At 36.5% G+C, this 18115-nt stretch overlaps 2 protein-coding genes and 2 long non-coding RNA genes across 6 annotated transcripts in view; 2 read left to right on the top strand and 2 right to left on the bottom strand.

Annotated features, from left to right (window-relative positions):
• The first annotated feature begins 346 nt into the window (after positions 1-346).
• Positions 347-2022, top strand: LOC107694302 (uncharacterized). Of its 2 annotated transcripts, none has more exons than XR_001634849.1 (3): positions 347-553; positions 1095-1148; positions 1433-2022. It is a non-coding gene; the product is annotated as an uncharacterized LOC107694302 (long non-coding RNA). The 2 variants fall into 2 exon arrangements; XR_001634848.1 differs by lacking the exon at positions 347-553 and adding an exon at positions 645-723.
• A 5558-nt stretch (positions 2023-7580) lies between these two features.
• Positions 7581-9745, top strand: LOC107694303 (uncharacterized). Its single transcript, XR_001634850.1, has 3 exons — positions 7581-7660; positions 7737-7800; positions 9666-9745. It is a non-coding gene; the product is annotated as an uncharacterized LOC107694303 (long non-coding RNA).
• On the bottom strand, positions 8708-11765 carry LOC107694301 (NADH-cytochrome b5 reductase 3-like). The gene is made up of 9 exons (XM_016493966.1): positions 11656-11765; positions 11229-11354; positions 11057-11129; positions 10871-10977; positions 10648-10777; positions 10386-10469; positions 10232-10317; positions 9985-10084; positions 8708-9849 (listed from the first exon to the last, which is right to left on the bottom strand). The coding sequence occupies exons 1-9, from the start codon at positions 11671-11673 to the stop codon at positions 9677-9679; spliced, it is 897 nt and encodes a 298-aa protein (XP_016349452.1). The 5' UTR covers positions 11674-11765; the 3' UTR covers positions 8708-9676.
• A 3288-nt stretch (positions 11766-15053) lies between these two features.
• Positions 15054-18115, bottom strand: part of LOC107694300 (ankyrin repeat and BTB/POZ domain-containing protein BTBD11-A) — a 142288-nt gene continuing 139226 nt past the window's right edge. For both annotated transcript variants that reach the window (XM_016493964.1, XM_016493965.1), the window contains one exon: positions 15054-17736. In XM_016493964.1, coding sequence (XP_016349450.1) covers positions 17515-17736 — 222 coding nt within the window. In that variant the 3' untranslated portion in view covers positions 15054-17514. The remainder of the gene's footprint in view (positions 17737-18115) is intronic.

Below are 18115 nucleotides of genomic sequence, written 5' to 3'. Positions count from 1 at the left end.
AGGGCAGCACATCCCCCACAGACGTCTGTCTCCCACCATGCCCTGACCCTGGATCTATGTGTGGAATTCTCTCCTCATTTATCTGTGTGGGTCTCGTTCTCTCCCATTTCCTTTTATTTTTTTCATATTCCAGATCCTGGTGTTGTTGCGAACTAAATCACGTCAGTATAACCCTCAGACTGGCACACAGCTGAGCAGACCTCTTTAAGGAATAGCTCACACAAAAATTACAATTTCCTGCACTTTATCGCACTTTTACACATATTGTCACTGAGCTGTCATCTGCAGAAGCTGTGTTGTTTAAAACTGTCTGCACGTGTTGTTTCAACCGAATCATCCGAAGCTGTCAAACTGACCGTGAAGCAGCTTTCGCCGCCCAGTGGAGCGGATGGAAATTTACACTCGTTTCTAGTTTTAGTCGAAGACGAGCTCTGAGATTTAAACTTCATTTATTTTACAGCAAAAACTATGATTTTGTCATGGTCTCGGTCAGCAGAGTAACATGATTCTACCAGTTTAGATAAACGAACCAGATCAGCTCTCAACTGATGGGGTAAGACAGATGAAATGTTGTGCTGAACTCAAAAGCACATGGTCAAAGTGTAAACACATAAAATACAGAACAAAGATTCTCAACTATGATTTTGTCATGGTCTCGGTCAGCAGAGTAACATGATTCTACCAGTTTAGATAAACGAACCAGATCAGCTCTCAACTGATGGGGTAAGACAGATGAAATGTTGTGCTGAACTCAAAAGCACATGGTCAAAGTGTAAACACACATAAAATACAGAACAAAGATTGCCGAGACTCTTAGTTTGGTAAAGTTGATGTGTATTCGTTTTGATTTAGTTAAATGAATGTGTATCATGTGTGTTCACAGTTAAACAATTATTTTAATGTGCTTGTGTGTCGTTGTTTACAAACTCAAGTAGCTTTTATAATAAAGCTTGATTGGACGACGGCAGATTTGGACAAATTATTTTAAAGCCTGTATCAAAATGTCTGTTGACATATTTAATCTATAAGCTAATGACTGATATCATGTCTGTAATAGTGTCTAATGGCGACTTTTTATTCACATTTATAATAAGAGATCAGATTCACCATCTCCCCCTGAGAAGCATCTGGACAGTGAGTTTGAGCAGGTGAAACAATAGATTAAATATAATGTGTGCTTGAAAGATGGTGCTTCTTAAAAACCATACATGATATTTTTCATTTACAATAGCCATTTATTTTGCAGAAAATAAACAGACACATGCTTTTATTTCCAAAGATAAGTTAAACGCAGATTCTTATAACCAATAGATAAATATTTATTTAATTTATATGGTCTGTATCATGTGATTCCAGACTCCATAAAAACCCTTTTGCTTAAAATACAGCAGCATCTGAAATATGTTTCTCTCATTTCACGTTTCCCCCACAGGAAGCTCTTAGTAAGGATGATGAAGAGGATGTGAAGCTCCGAGTCTCTATCTGAAGTTCTGGATGATCAAGAGGTTATAGCTGGAGGAGTGAGACTTTGGCTTCTACAGACCTACAGAGACAGATATCACATTTTAATCCATGTTAAACCATGGACTGATTGATCACAGATCATGTATTGGTTATTTTGATAAATGATCATTAAAATAAAAATGACTGTTAACATCTGTAATCTATGAACTGCTGACTGATAAAACAACGTAACATTAATATTGTGTCTAATGGAAGCTTTTTTACTGATTAACAGGCACATGCATGAGATCAGATCCCTCTTGTGGACAATAAGTGTGTGCATTAATACATTAAAACAGCAGCGGGAGGAAAAGGCAGTTATGTCTAATCCTGCTCCTGGTGAGCCAACTTTCCTGAGTTTAGCTCCAACCTGATTAAAAACACCTGAAACAGCTAATCAAGATCTTTAGGATTACTAGAAATTTACAGGCAGGTTTATTGGGTTCTATGTTTCTAATTCATATAAAACTTGATTTCAATAAACAAATGATGTTGTTTACAAGATGTGTTTGTGTTATCAGTTTCATGCATTTAAACACAAGACTGACATTTGACAGATATTAGTTAATAAATCGATTGGATTTCCTTTAATCTTGGAGGCCTGAGTTCGAATCTCACTACTGTGTTAAAAACACAAGACTGACATTTGACAGATATTAGTTAATAAATCGATTGGATTTCCCCCCCCCCACCCACAACAGTTTATTTGGTACAATATTTCACTCATACTCATCAAACAGATTTGATATCAGCATATTCCCCTGCAAAATCTCATATCAAACACAGAGAACTTGACATCTTTCTAGTCCTGCTATGAGGCTTAAGCTCAGAATGAGTTGATTGAGCAGAGATAAGCATTGATGAATCCTTTGGATAATGAATTGTTTTTAGCCAAAATAAATTTAATCGTAAAGAATTTTTTTAATGGTTAGCTGTGGTAACTCTATTACACATAAAAGAGCTGTTGGCTCACGGAGACGAAAGCAAAATGCCCCATAAAAATAAATACATTTACACAGTTGATGTGTTCAAATTCCATTTTTCTTAATATATCTATGTGACAAAAATGAGTTATTCAAGCTCAGTGGATTGAGTCTTGTGTTTTTACATGTGCTGAAATTTTTTGATGTGCTCCCACTTATACATGTGCTCCCACTACAACAAAAATAAAAATGGTGTGGTGTTTAAATGCAGGTCTTTGAACAACAAAACTACAACAGAGGCATGTTCAAATCTAACAAATGCAATAATCTCTTTTCTGTTTTAACAATGTAACTTTACAAGACCTAGAAACAAACCAAACCTCATCACAAATTCTGTGGCACAGAGGTTAATCGTTTGCCTTAAAATGTGAAAGTCTCAGCTCAAATTCTGTGGGTTATAGTTTTCGTCATATGACACAAAGTTCTCAAGAATATCACGGTCCAAACACAGTTGAAATCCAACTTATAAACTCAGTGGCTCAGGAGGTAAAGCATTTCGTTTTTTAATCTTGGAGGCCTGAGTTCGAATCTCACTACTGTGTTAAATTGCAGCTTTAATTAATGTTGTAGCTAAACATAACATCTAAATGACCCCTACAACAAACACCCCAAGCTCTGTGGCTTAGTGGTTGAGCGTTTACTTCCCATACACAGAAGTCTGGGTTCAAATCCCACACTTGTGTGTTAATCATTATTTAAAACAAAGTTCTCAATAAAACCCTGTCCAAAAGACACAACAACAACTCCAGTAGCTCAGTGGATAGAGCTTGGGATGTTCATCTTGGAGACCGAAGTTCAAATACCACTATTGCTTATATTAAATTGCTGTCATTAAATCCAACAAAGTTTCCCAAACAACAGCACTCACTGCGAAAGCCATGATGGCTCCAGTGGTTAAACACATTGGTTGTGGACAAGCTTACGATAAAGGTGTGGGTTCAAATACCACCTCAGCATGTTAAAACATTAACTGGTTTATGTCACAGGCGAATGGTGAAATATAAGTTCCTTCACATGTTTAGACAAGAGATCTGTGGCTCACAGGTTAGAGTGCTGCCTCACGGTTCAGAGGTTGCTGGTTCAATCCCAGCCAGATCTCTGTGATATGAGTGAGTGTTGTGTGAATGAAGGAGTGGGGATGATTCGGGTCCCCCCCGAGCCCCGGCACGATGTCCAGCAGGGGTTATACTTCTTGACAGAATTTTTTTTTAAAGCTGTATAAAAATGTTGAACCGCCATCCCTTCCCCACCTGTTTAGGTTACCATCATTTGCTTTCCAGAGGAGTCACCCTCCAAAAAGAAAATGATGGTAACCTACATGTTTAGTACACAACAAAACACAAACACAAGTTATAAGCCTTACCTGTCCATGAGCGGATGTCCATCATTACAGTGAAAGTCTGTCCACACGTCCCAGAGCTCTGCTTCTGTTCAAACACATCCCTTACTCTGTAGAGGAAAGATAGAAATAAACAGACATTACTTTATATAGTACATCTAAACCATCAACATTTAAAAGTTAGTATATATATATAGTACATAAATACATAGGCATGTGAACAACTACATTAATACATACTTAGTTGTCAAATAGCAAGTGGCCTATTTAAACAAGATTTTAGGTTAAAATAAACACACATCAACAAATCTATGCGTGTTTGTGCTTCAGTGTCCGCGTGGAGACACATTAAAAACAACACATGAAATTCATCATAACATAAATCATAACATAACATAAAACTGGCAGCGGAGCACTGCTACAACATATCAGAAGAAATAATGACACATCAAAACTGAAATACTTGGCTATTAAAGTAAATAACGACTTGAGTGCAAAGAGTAAGTACTTCAATGGTTTGTGCAAGAGAAAAGCACTGCATGTGTGGAGTTACTTCCTCAGTGGGTAGTCAATTAATGTGTTAGTTGCTTTCCATCATATAAAACAAAGTTCTCAGTAAAACCTGTTGTCACAAACTCTGTGGTGCTGAGGATAATCACTTGCCTTCAAATGTGAGCGTCTTGGTTCAAACCCTGCAAATTACAGTTCTTCATAACATCATACAAATCTCACTTCAACTCAACAGGTTCAGTGAATAATGCATTGCTCTTTCATCTAGGAGACCAGAGTTCAAATCTCACTATTGCTCACTTTAAATCGTCGTCGTTACATCCAACAAAGTGCCACAAAAGCCAAGCACAAAATGTAAAAGCCACAGTGGGTTAGTGGTTAAGCTCATGTTTTCAGATGGTAAGGCTGTGATTGAGGCATGGGTTCAAATCCCACCTCAGTGTGTTCAGACAACTGACTGATTTATTGTAAAATCACATGCAGGTGAATAGTGAAATATAAGTTCCTTCACATGTTTAGACAAGAGATCTGTGGCTCACAGGTTAGAGCACTGCCTCACGGTTCAGAGGTTGCTGGTTCAATCCCAGCCAGATCTCTGCGATATGAGTGAGTGTTGGGTGAATGAAGGAGTGGGGATGATTCGAGTCCCCCCCCCCGAACACCGGCACGATGTCTAGCAGGGGTTATACTTCTTGACAGACTGAAAAACATATATTTTTTTTAAAAGCTGTCTAAAATTTTTCACCCTCCGTCCCTTCCCCACCCGTTTAGGTTACCATCATTTGCTTTCCAGAGGAGTCACCCTCCAAAAAGAAAATGATGGTAACCTACATGTTTAGTACACAACAAAACATAATAAGCCTTACCTGTCCATGTGCAGATGTCTATGAGCAGCTTTCTATTTACAGAAAAAAAAAATATTAGCATTATGTCTTGCATGTGAACTACATGCAAATAATTTTGGACTAAACACACACATCTCTATTCTGTAAGGGAAAGACATAATTAAACTAAGAAATTACACAATATTGTATCCATAATGTTTCAGTTTCACAAACACTCATAATTTACATTTTGTAAATGTCTAGGTTGGATTTGCACCCTTTTCTCTATCAAAGCCTTTCCCCCAAGAACATGTGTTTAGTCACTAGCACCACTGAGGCTTTCACACTGATGGCTGGTATTTTGTAAATTATGCCCATTCCACCAGTTTCTGCCAAATTGTTAATAGAATATGAATAGAAAGACATTAGGGCTGGACAATAATTCAATATCAATATGTATCGCGATAAATTGATCAAAAGTGATGATAAAGGCATTTATAATGTTACAAAAGATTTCTATTTCAGATAAATAGTGTTCATATCGATATCGGAATTATATCGTATCGACCGAAATTAAGAAATATATCGTGATATCAATTTTGGCCATATCGTCCAGCCCTAAAAGACACTATATATTTCATAGACTGAGATTTAAAAACACTGGTGGTGACTGCTTATCTTTCATCTTACCTGATTGTCTAAAAAAACAAAGGCCAGGAAGTTGAGGGCAATGGCACAGTTAAAGAGTCAAAGAAACCCAGATCTACAGCACAACAGAACAAGATTAAATAACAAACAATGAGACAATGCTCCAAATTACTGTCAAGCAGGTGGTGTGGAAAATCAGTGTGAGAAACTGCTGTGGGAATTGTTGATTAGATGTGTTTAGTCCAAAATTATTTGCATGTAGTTCACATGCAAGACGTGATGCTAATTATTTTAATTAATTTATTTATTTTTTTGGTCTGTAAATAGAAAGTTACTTATATAGACAATACATACATTGAATACACTTCTTTATACTAACAGTATTTGTTTCTGTAGTGCTTAAAGTATGAAAAGGTGTTTAGGTGGTGTTACTAATAAAAAAAGAGTGAAATTCTTGAAAAAAATTTGAAAGGGGTTGTAATTTGGCATAATATTTTTCATTTGCTTTTTAAAAATATTTGTAAGTAGCAGTGAAGCAATTTGTTTTACATTTTTATTAATATAAAAAAAAAACGTCCACAAAATCAAAGTCAATGAGGTGTAACTAGCATGCAAGAAGTAATTTTATATTTAATATTTTTTCTTTTGATATATATAATATATATATATATATATATATATATATACATATATATATATATATTTTTTTTTTTTTACCTTTTTGTGTTTTTACCTTTTTATGATTTCATGAAAAGGACATTACCAGCACTACCAAAACATTATGATAAGGTACTCTTTTTAAGAATAGTTTATAACTAAATTCCTTAATATTACAAAATGAAATCAACTATCATTTTTGGAGCAGCCTGACTGCGATCTGTAAAACGGACACGCCCTTCTTCCTCTTTTACACGTTGCTATTGGTTAAAAAGTATGTCACGCCCTTTAGGTAAAACGACCAATCCGTCACAAGACGCGTTTCAGTTCTCCACTCTTATTGGTCAGATTCGTCAGTCAATCACAATGTTCGACAGCGCATAAACACACCCACTTTGCATCGTTTTGAGTGACTAAATTTGTTTCTTAGAATCAAAGTGGATTAAAAGTGGATAAACTGTTTTTCAGTTGTGTGTTTACTTTGGAAAGTTAATACAACATGTTTTCTCTCCGCCTGTGGTCTTTTACATTGCATCTTTGCTTTAAGTTGAGGTGATGCCACTTTTACATATTAACGAGCGTGAAACCACATTTTATTATCCGACTAACTCCATAATATCTTACGGACCTGTGTTGTGTGAACAGAACCGCAGGTGGCAACTAGTTATTTATTTATGTGGTGTTTCTGTGACTCACGTGGATATGGGCCGTATTTCATCTGCAGGTTCTTCTGTTCGGCAGCTTCAAGTTGTCAATCTGGATGAAAGTGAAGCGCGCTTCTGCCGCCTAGTGGAGCGGATGGGAAACTCGGGTCTAGATTTGGGCAGCGTTATGCAAATCTTCCCACATAGTGAGGTAGATATATGGAGGCGTGTTAGAACGAGCCGTTTTAGGTAGGTGTGGCCGACTCTTAACTTTTATAAAGAATATCTCTTTGGATTTGAGACTTTAGTCTTTGCAACTTTACAGATCTTCTTTATGCACCAAGAGCTTGTAACACTCCAAAGAGAAAGGAAAAATTGAAATCGCATCATATGACGCCTTTAACATTTACATACTCAAGAATCAATTTATAAAGTTAAATGTGTTAAGGTCAGGTAAACAATAAATAAATAAAAAAGCGCCCCCTTGTGGACAATTATTGAATATGAGCATTAATTAATCAAAGGACGAACTGTGGAGGTGGCAGGTTGTAGGTGAGACGGCTGAGATCTGAATTTCATATATTTGAAAACAAATCTATCATTTATATATCATAAATCATTTTCTCAGAATCCCGACCAACGTGAATTCATCAGATTCGGTAAATGAACCATATTTGCTCTCATCTGATCCGGTAAGAAACATAAAAGGCTTTGAACTCAAAAGGCACGTGCTCACAATTCAAACACACTTAAAATACAGGACGATCTTCTTCTTTTGTATGGATTTATCTGTTTAAGTAGATGTTTATTTGTCTGTAGTTATTTAAAATGTGTGCCGTGTTTGTTCAGTTAATGATTTAATGATGTTGTTTATGTCTGTTGTTGCAGATTCAAGCAGCATTTATAGTAAAGCTTGAATAGTTTAGGAACAATTGGTTTAAATGGTTAAAGTGTGTGTCAAAATGCCTGTTGACATCTATAATCTATAAACTAATGACTGGATTAACGACTAAACTTATAAATTGTGTCTACTGGCTTTTTACTGATTAATATAAAGGCACATGCATGAGATCAGATCAGTGTATCAGCTCCCTTTTGTGGACAGTAAGTGTATCTGCATTAATATATGAAAAGGTGCAGTACCTGTATATCTTTTGGTAGAAGCTCTATGCCGCGATATTGGGAATGCACCGAAACATATTTACTGTTTCCATAAATGCAAAATATTTCACAAGCACACTTATATTTAATAGCTGAGTCGCCGGGACACTTCTTTGTGTTTGCGTGTGTTAGTGGTAGATAATTTCATGAAACTTATTCTACGCGTTACATTGTTACCACCGCAGGTGGCGACAAATGATTGTGTTTATGAACGAGTCATTAGAGTCGATTCGTTCGAAACACTGATTCGTTCAGTAACGAAACAAGTGAGACATTCAGACCGGCCAACGCAAACATCAACAGAACTGCCTGTACCATTAGTTTGTTGATGGATTGGGAAATAAGTATTAAATAAGCATTCCTTTGCCTTTATTGGAGGCTGATCTTTGGGCATTTTTAATGATTTTAGAGTGCATTTTGACATTAACTTCTACAAAATCAAAGAATATACCTTTTATTGGTCAATGCAAAATTATTGCAGTAATGCTTTTTTTGGCTGCAAACAGGTCATAAACCATTTGTTTTTACTCTTTAAATACAGCATTTACTATATGGAATCATGCACTTAGAACTGAATCAAATCAACAATGCAACATAAAAGGTTTACAGAAAGGCACTTAATAATGAACTGATTGAAAATTGCTTGATTACCTCTTGATTTGTTGGTTAATTTGTTTTGTCTTGGCTACTTATAACAATGACAGCTTTCTGGTTCTTCTTAATCCTGGTCCTGCAGTTTTTGTTTTCTCTCTAATCTGACACACTCAGTTGAGTTCATGCAACTTATGCAGCGTTGAATCAGGTGAGAGAGACAAACTAATATGCAGTACTGGACCAGAATCAATGCAGATCTAGACAAATGAACAGTATACACTGAGCAACAACAGGTCCCATTTCAGCATCCATATACAGAAGGATTACATTAATATGTATAACGTACAACTAATGTACATGAACCTTGTACGTACTTAGATGAACAGCTTATTGTTTCTGTGAATGCAAAAATTATGTGTAACATGGACACTATTATTGTAAAGTATTATCCATCACCAATATCTGTTGCGGTTTAAAAGATGCATAAATTAAGCAAAATTCAAGTGAAAAAATCTTGACGTGTTAAATGACTCCATTCCAATATCAGCTGGCATCTGCTTTTTGTTTGCATTTAAGGCATAGAACACACAAAACATAAGATTTCCAACAAATGACTTGATTGGCAGGTACATCTTGCATGCAGAGGTTTCTCAGGAAAAATTTGTTTGGTACATTTTGATATAAAGTGAAAGGTAAAGGCATTATTATAGATTCTTTTCAGTTAGCGTGCATGCGTAATATATCTGCATCTGGCAGGTGGTAGCATGGTTATAATTTTGACTTTTTAACTGTTTGGTTTCAGGCGATGTCCTTCTAGAAGGTGAAGCGCCTGTCATTGGAATGGCCCACCTTGTCCAGGCTGGGGTTGCAGGCGAACTGAATCATGGGAGGAGGTCCGCACATGAGGATGAGTGTGCCATCTGCGGGTGGAGGAAGGTGGTTCTTCACCATGTCCTCATTGATGAAGCCTTGGCTGTACTTCCAACCTAACGCATGAAGTTGATTATTTCAGCTTGTCAGCTTCTGCCTGATTATTAATGTCTAGTTGATCTTGATTAAGTCACTTAATCTGAGGTTGTTGATTTGGCTAAACAGCATCTGTAAAAACATGATATTCTTACCATCTGGAGCCCTGTCAACAGTGAACCACAGCTTAAAACGTGTCAGGTGATTGGCCATGATCTCTTCTAACTCAGGACGTAGGAGAATGTCTTTTTCTGTCTGTTGGAGAAGACAAAAAGAGTAGTGAGTGGGAATAATTATTAGTTTTGAATACTTTCTATAACAACAAACACATTGGTATTTCTGTGCGTAATTGCACTTTTATCATAAAATGATATTTTTGTTCATAATTAGTATTTTGCTAACCTGGTTTGCAAAAAGTAAGTAACACACGGTCTCATCCTTTGGATCTTTCATGATTGCTTGGATTATCTGGAGCATAGGTGTAATGCCTAAAAAAAAATAAAGATGAGCTCACAAGAAAATCCTTACAAAAAAAAAATAATAATCATGTGCTTACCTGTTCCTCCAGCAATCATGCCAACATGTTTTGCAGTTTTAATCACAGGGTCTGATTTCTTATCAGGCCTGATTGCAAATGATCCTGTAGAAAAGGTGATCCTGTAAGTCACGAGGTGTCTATCATCTTGAAATTAATGTTATAATGTGTATGACAGTCGCATTATATTTTTATGCTTCCAGTGTAATCATTTTTTCCTTTCCCTTGCAGCAGTGGTTTCATAGCTTCTCCCTGACTCATGGTGGATTTCAAAATTACAAACCTCTGCCTTTGTAAACCAACAGTCCACTTGGCCCCCTGAAATCAATTGTGTCACCAATACGAAGGCTCTCCAAGTATTGGGACATCTTCCCACCCTCAGGAAACTTAGGATGGACATTTTTGTAGTATATCTGAAATAAATGAGACAACAAAGTGTTTAAACTTGAAAAAACAAAAGGCATTTTTAAACGTAAAAAGTTTTGTTTTACAGTTGTACGTTATACCTTCACAACCAGATCAACAAAGCCCTTGTCATCATCACTAGACACAGGGGTGTAAGGCCTCACCACAAGGTTGCCATCAATTCTGGCAGACAGGTAAATGTGTTGTCCTGCATATGCAACGCATAAACATTAAAGTTAGCACATAAACCGTCAAATGCACAGTGATAGTGTATATACTGCACTCACCAATAGGAAGTCCAAGAACATGATCCGGTGATTTTAAAGCAAAGCGAAACTTTCTTGTGTCATGACTAATAATCTTGAAAGAGTTAGAAATTAGAATTAAATTAGCTGAATGAAACCGATTTATAATACATGTATTTAACAGCTAAACCATGACATTTTAAATGATCCTCACCTCTTTGTCCACAAGACGTAATGGATACTTCACATCAGGGTCTTCAAGGGTAATGGCAGGTCTTCTTTTTATGCCAAAGAGCCTCCGGATCAGATCAAACACAAATTGTAAGCTCCCAGAGATGAGCTACGGAAAGTAAAATAAAACGGTATTTTCTAAACATGCAGTAATGTACCAAACAGGTTCGTGTGCAAAATTATAACGGGCGTGTGCTGTGCTGCACAAAGGCTAAAAACAAACGGTGATGGGTGTAAGACTGTCAACAAACCGTAAACATCCTTTCAAGCGATGAAATAGCATTTGAAACAGTTGTATACATAAGATTACAGTATGCTATGTTGTCAATATACAGTTGCATGCTGCAAAAAAAAACTATACGTGGAAAAACGACGTTCTGCAAGCACTTATTTAATATATAGATACTCACGTTAAAGATGAAGGACATTTTCTCCTGTTGTGTTTACTGAGACACTATCAAGCAACGAAGACTACAGACTACGAATAACTTTACTAAGTTAAGTCACTTCCTGGAGAGGGAGGGGCTAAGTGCTGGTGACGTCGTTACGTAAAGATTAGAATCCTTTGTGAATCGTTTGATTTGAATCATCAGTAAACGAGGCTTCGTTACATCATAACTGTTCGAAACCTTTTGAAATTTCAATGATTCAAGATATCTCAGAGATCTCAGCTTGAACCAGTGCCTTTGGTTTTCACCTGATCTCAGATCAGTTTAATAATGTAGACATTTTAATTTCACATTCAATATATATAATATATATATTAAAAAAGAGTAGTAGTAGTCAAAAGTAGTATCACAGGTTAATAACACAAACCAGCAGGAACAGCTTTCAACAAAGACACGTATAGTTTCAGAGATGTATATCTAAATATTATTCCAGAAAAGGATTAAATTTCACTTGAGTAAATGTACGAACGTACTTACTTTTTAATGTAGCCTGTTTAAGTAATAAATTAAATTCTACGAACATATCCACATAATCCTTGATAATATTCCAAATAAAGAAATCATTATAATGCAGCCAAAGGTAAATTATGAGAAGCATGAATGATATAGTTCATAAATAGTTGGTGCTATTCATCTCTGACCACCGGACGGCCACAAGTACACAAATAAAGATATCCTAATTAAATATTACTCCAGAAAAAATAAATAGACTGCTTTTTAAAATGGTTTAAATTCAAACTAGATCATTACCTAACCCAAGTTTTATGTGGCGATGTAAAGTTATGACCGTTATGACATTTTAAATTTGTACTATCAACAACTGCATTGTTCTCTATTATAGATCAGTGGTTATTTAATTAATGTGTAGGGTTTGTTTTAACTACAACTCTTCCCTTTTTATACACGTGTCATTAAAATGTCTACAAATGCAAAAAAACTGAAACCGCGTACCAGTGTCAAAATGGTTGTGATCTCAGAACATAGAAAGATCGCCATCTAGCGGCGAACCTTTAAAAATGTCAAACATTTATTTATGACTAAACGAAGCGTACAGTCATAGCCAAAAGTTTTGACCATGACTGTATATTGTTTACTGAAATCACGTGACTGACTCTTGCAATTTGATAGGCGCTACGAATCACTAGTTCGAAACAATTGATTCGCAAATGTTTCGAAGCTTCATGAAGCAGTATTTCAAAAGCACCATCGCTCGATGGTAACAATAAAATTTATTTGAACATTTCAAATTTTTATTTGATATTTGTTGTTCTAATACTGACTGTAAATAATACCGGAGAAAAATAAACCCAAAGAAAATAGTAAAACAACGATCTAGTAAATCGAGGTAACGAATTATTAAATCGTGCCCACGATTTTTTTCTTTCTTTTTTTTTCTCTTGCATGTCATGTGCGGGGCTCCGTAGTAAAACAAAACTTTAGAAGAACCATTGAACTTTCGAAACATTTCTCAACAGTTGTGATGTGATGTAGGCTAACTCTCACTGAATCCGCTCGATGGTAACAATAAAATTTATTTGAACATTTCAAATTTTTATTTGATATTTGTTGTTCTAATACTGACTGTAAATAATACCGGAGAAAAATAAACCCAAAGAAAATAGTAAAACAACGATCTAGTAAATCGAGGTAACGAATTATTAAATCGTGCCCACGATTTTTTTCTTTCTTTTTTTTTCTCTTGCATGTCATGTGCGGGGCTCCGTAGTAAAACAAAACTTTAGAAGAACCATTGAACTTTCGAAATATTTCTCAACAGTTGTGATGTGATGTAGGCTAACTCTCACTGAATCAGTGCTTCTGGGGGTCCAGACAATCAGTGTGGTTCTGGGGGTCCAGGAACACTTAAATACACAGTGGGCAATTAACCAAAACAAATATCAGGTGCAGGCTGTATTGATTACCAAGTTTAATCTCGTCTTTAAAACTACTCGGATCAAAGTAAAACGTATGCTTGATTAAACTCTCTTAATTTAATTCTTGTTGCTACCTTCCAAAAAAAAATTAGAGATTGGATTCTGTAGTTTAAATTAGGGCTGTCAAATCGATTAATCGCAACCAAAATAAAGGTTTATGTTTACATAATATAACCTATGTGTGTGTACTGTATATGTAGGCCTATATATATATATATATATATATATATATACACATGTATATTTAAGAAATATATTTAATATATTTCTATTTATATATAATAGGCCTATAATCATACATAAATATGATTATATATACATGTAAGCATTTCATAAATATATACATGCATGTAGGCCTATGTGTAGGCTATTTATATATACATGTATATACACACATATATTATGTAAACACAAACATTTATTTTGGATGCGATTAATTGCGATTTATCGAATTGACAGCCCTAGTTTAAATCCAAATGTTTCTGATCCCCCCAAATTCACCGTGATATTTAAATGAGACTTTTCTATGTGAATAAGTCATTGTCATGTAAATAATGAATGTATAATGTACAATGTGTAATATAGAACTAGAATACAGCAACTCTTTTGTTTAATTAATACATTAATGCTATCATTAGCTTTAATAAATTGATGTATACCAAGTTCTCCAGTAGGTGGTGCCATTTAGCAAGTTTAATTATTCCTGGAAACAATATCAAGCGTAGCGTTAGTTCTGGCAGGTCGTTAGTCAAGCTCGCATCAGCTGACTCTCAGCTGATCCCCATCAACCTATGGGAATACGACACCTATCCAAGCATTCATATATAAGGTCCCTCAGTATTATCAGCAGTTTTCGCATTGCTCAATAGCTAATTACAACTCCTCCTCTGTCAGTCGGGATTCAGCCTTCTGATTCTCCTTGAATCAGACTAATTCTAAAATATGTACATAAAATGATTGAACTTTAACAATATCTGCAATACATTTATGTTGGTTCTGTTCCGTTTAACGTGCGGGGGGGGCTGCATGGATGCACAGGGAGTTCTTGCCCAGAACAGAACCATACCGCCAATCCAAACTGTATGCTAATTGTCAATCATCTTTGACGATAGGGGTCCTGACAGAACTAAATAACATGAACATTTTCTATTTGTTTCCATTTGGGCATTTAACCTGTAAACTCAAGAGACACCAGTTTCTCCTACAAAAACGACTTACCAACTTGATCTCTATCTAACCAACCCTCTTTACATGTTGAGGAAGGCATACAATTTCATCCACACTCATCCAAAAGCTCTACTGAACACACTTAAGTTAATCAATCAAGACTCAACAGTTTGTCACAGAAATTTAATGACGACCCAACACAGTGGTCAATCGTGGTCATTTCTATTGACTGTACACAAAATGCATGTCATTGAACAACTGTACTGCTGCGCAAGTGTAACATTCTTGTTTTTTCGATTGTTAAACTCAACCACGTCCCTTATATTTACACCAAGTTCTATATATATTTCTCTATATATCTTTCGTACAATGTACAATGTTTTAATCAAGTGAAATGATAATAGCAAACAAATTCTGTTCGACTCTGATTCAGCCAAAGCATGCAGGTTTTTGTCGAATAAACATGTCAAAAGGTGTGCATTAGTGGAGAGTTAAAGCATGTTTAACAGCCTTGAAGCAGAAAAAAGCTGAAGCCAAGAAACACAGAGCAAGTCTTTTTTATGTGAGGTGTACAGCTTTTACAAACACTTCATGACATTGACCTCTGCTTTACATCTGGCTACATGGAGAAGCATCCATGCTAAGCACAAGTAATAGGTCAGATGAGAAATCTAACCTTGCATGGACATATTTGAGCCAAGTATTGCTTTTACAAATCCAGTTTTGCGAACACAAATGGTGGGGTTTACTGAAGACATTGCAAATTATCAGGTCCGATCTTCAAAATTACATAAACATGATTTATCCATGTCAGTTTTTGTGCTAGTTTATCAAAGCAATGGCATTTTGCAAATGCAAGGACATAGATACAGTTACATTATGACTTATCTCTGTTACACAAAATAGCAGACAGGGATTTCACAATAAATGTACTTCGTAAGAAAATAAAGTAACTATGCTAAGTTTCTTTAAAATAAATGTATCTTCACAGTTTAAAATTATTTGCATCATGACATTGTTATTCCATAGTCAGCTACATATCAATAATCTATATGTATTTTAATTGGCAAATTTAGCAATAATCCAACTTTTCATGTTACATGAGGATGTTCATAACCAAGTTATTCGATTACTGTACATGAAATATAAATCATACAACACATCTCTAAACAAACCAGGACTCTTGGACAGCACTACCAGCATGTGTACCTTTATAATCGTATATTATCCAATATTCATATCTCATGTGTGCCAATAAATGGGAGTATTTGGTTGAAATTCTGATGTCATTTCTGGATAATCTTTGGATGAAATGCTTTATATATTTCTAAATCTGTTACTTTGGGTTCAGCCTGGCCAACAAAATCTTCTGCTGGTAACACCATACGTCCAGTACAGTTTCGAACTTGCCAACATCCTGAAGGATTACAGACAAACACAGGAAAACCGGAACATACTCACTTAAAACAACTTGTTTGGAGTTGGCTTCACATTTTTCACATTGAACAAAAGCAGTGTAGCAGGTGAGGACTGGGAATATGTACATTGGGTCACGAAGGTGGCGACCAGTGCAATGGCATCTTTCATAACGCATGATTTCGACAGACTCGCAAGCAACGAAGACAGTAGAGTCCCGCACAAAGGGTCGCTAGTAAATCTGCATCCACCAAAAGGAAAATGAGCTTTTTTGTATTTTACAGAAGCTCCAGACAGGCTGCGGAGGATCCATGCAGATTATTTGACACAGATCGTTGGTTATGTGACCTCAAGGCAAGGATGAACTGCTCAGTTTTAAGTGTACTAAGCACCGTGGTAGATTAGAGGGTCTTTAAAATGTGTGGGTTGAAACAAATAGCTCAGGCCTAATGCGCTGGTGGACACAATGAACTTTCGGTGAGACGTATAAACTAAAAGCAACAAGTTTAGTCTAACATTGGTTGAATAATTTGTGTTGGATCAGTCTACAAATGGCTGAAGGTATTCCTTAGAAACGCAAAGCGTTAAACACAAGTGCTAGGATTTAAACAGCTAGCATTCTTATTGTTCAGTGACACAAATACCAAAAGTCGTAGTTGGATGTGAGTATTAAGTATACAAAACATCTTTGTAAAACTCTACACCTAGTGGATGTTATTGTCCAACTTGAACACAAATGGCTTGGGAAACTTGATGGCAGCATCACCTAACTTAACATGCATCGTTTGTTTAGCGTTTAGTGTTACTTGGAGGGAATGTTACACAAATGTAAGGTTCAGAAGGCAGGCTAACAATATAACTTCAATTGGAGAGTAATGTAAAACTGTCCTCGGCAGGCAGCATAACAATCGTTCTCCAAGACAGTTCCACCTAAAAATGAACCCCATCCATTTGCATGCATTGCTGAGGCAGTAATGACATCAGGAGCCATGGTTTCCCTGGGCACTAACGTTGGTCGGGCGTCATAATGCTGTCATAACGTTGTTAGAATGTTTCCGCAACATAAACGTAGCCCTTGGAATGGTATGAGTTCAGCAGGCTGACGTTTCTGCAACGTTGTGGAGGTGTGAGCCTGTGCAGTGACACTCAATCTCTCGATCTTCTCTACAGTATATCCCGTCGGGGCAGTGCTGGTTCATGATGGCGGTGATGTTTGAAATGTCTCCAACCGGTTGGCACACAATTAATGGAGCTCTTGATGAAAGCGCTGTATGGAGCGGTTGGTGTGAGTTTGGCCAAAGTGTCAGACGATGGAGCCCTTGGAAGTGGAGAGATGGATGGAGCGGATCCGCAGGGCCAGGGTTCTCTCGAGGTCATGGAGGACGTCGTAGGACGGGCTTGGACCGGGGCTCTCTGCAGGAACCTCATACAGTAGCTGCTTAAAGTTCTCCAGCTCGATCAGGAGCACCATGTTCTTCAGGAAGTAGCCCTCGATGAAGGCTGCCAACTCCAGAGCCCCCAGGAACTGAGGATGTGTGAAACATAATGTGAGACTTAACATTCCTAATAGAGATTTCAGCACTATTCTTACTTTGTTAATGGATTGAATTTCTTTTTCTTAATTAGGTTGTATTTAATCCTGAATTATGAAGCCCTGCAAAGGTATACAGTATCCAGAGGTACACAATAAAAAAACATGAAGTACTATAACATAATGTACCTCATACAGAAACGTTCATGTTTAGTTTGCATCTGAGGGAAATGGTTCAAAATGATGGCGCACACACTTTTTTGTAGTATATTTCTCAAGACAAGCAGAGCAAATTAAGCTGGTGACATTTACACAGACGGATGAGTAATTATTAAAGCGGGTTGCATTCTTGTTGGCATGCTGTATTAGTCTA

The sequence above is a fragment of the Sinocyclocheilus anshuiensis genome, unplaced genomic scaffold (assembly GCF_001515605.1).
Source record: "Sinocyclocheilus anshuiensis isolate Anshui unplaced genomic scaffold, SAMN03320099.WGS_v1.1 scaffold1316, whole genome shotgun sequence".
Classification (NCBI taxonomy): Eukaryota; Metazoa; Chordata; class Actinopteri; order Cypriniformes; family Cyprinidae; genus Sinocyclocheilus; species Sinocyclocheilus anshuiensis.
The sequence above is the reverse complement of the archived record's forward strand: the minus strand, read 5'-3'. Positions and strand labels throughout refer to the sequence as shown.

What these genes read in the sequence shown, in the direction of transcription:
- LOC107694301 (XM_016493966.1), bottom strand. An exon ending in TACGTCTTGTGGACAAAGAG is followed by an intron (nt 11,130 to 11,228) that starts GTGAGGATCATT and finishes AACTCTTTCAAG; the next exon opens with ATTATTAGTCATGACACAAG. An exon ending in TTGTTGATCTGGTTGTGAAG is followed by an intron (nt 10,778 to 10,870) that starts GTATAACGTACA and finishes CATTTATTTCAG; the next exon opens with ATATACTACAAAAATGTCCA.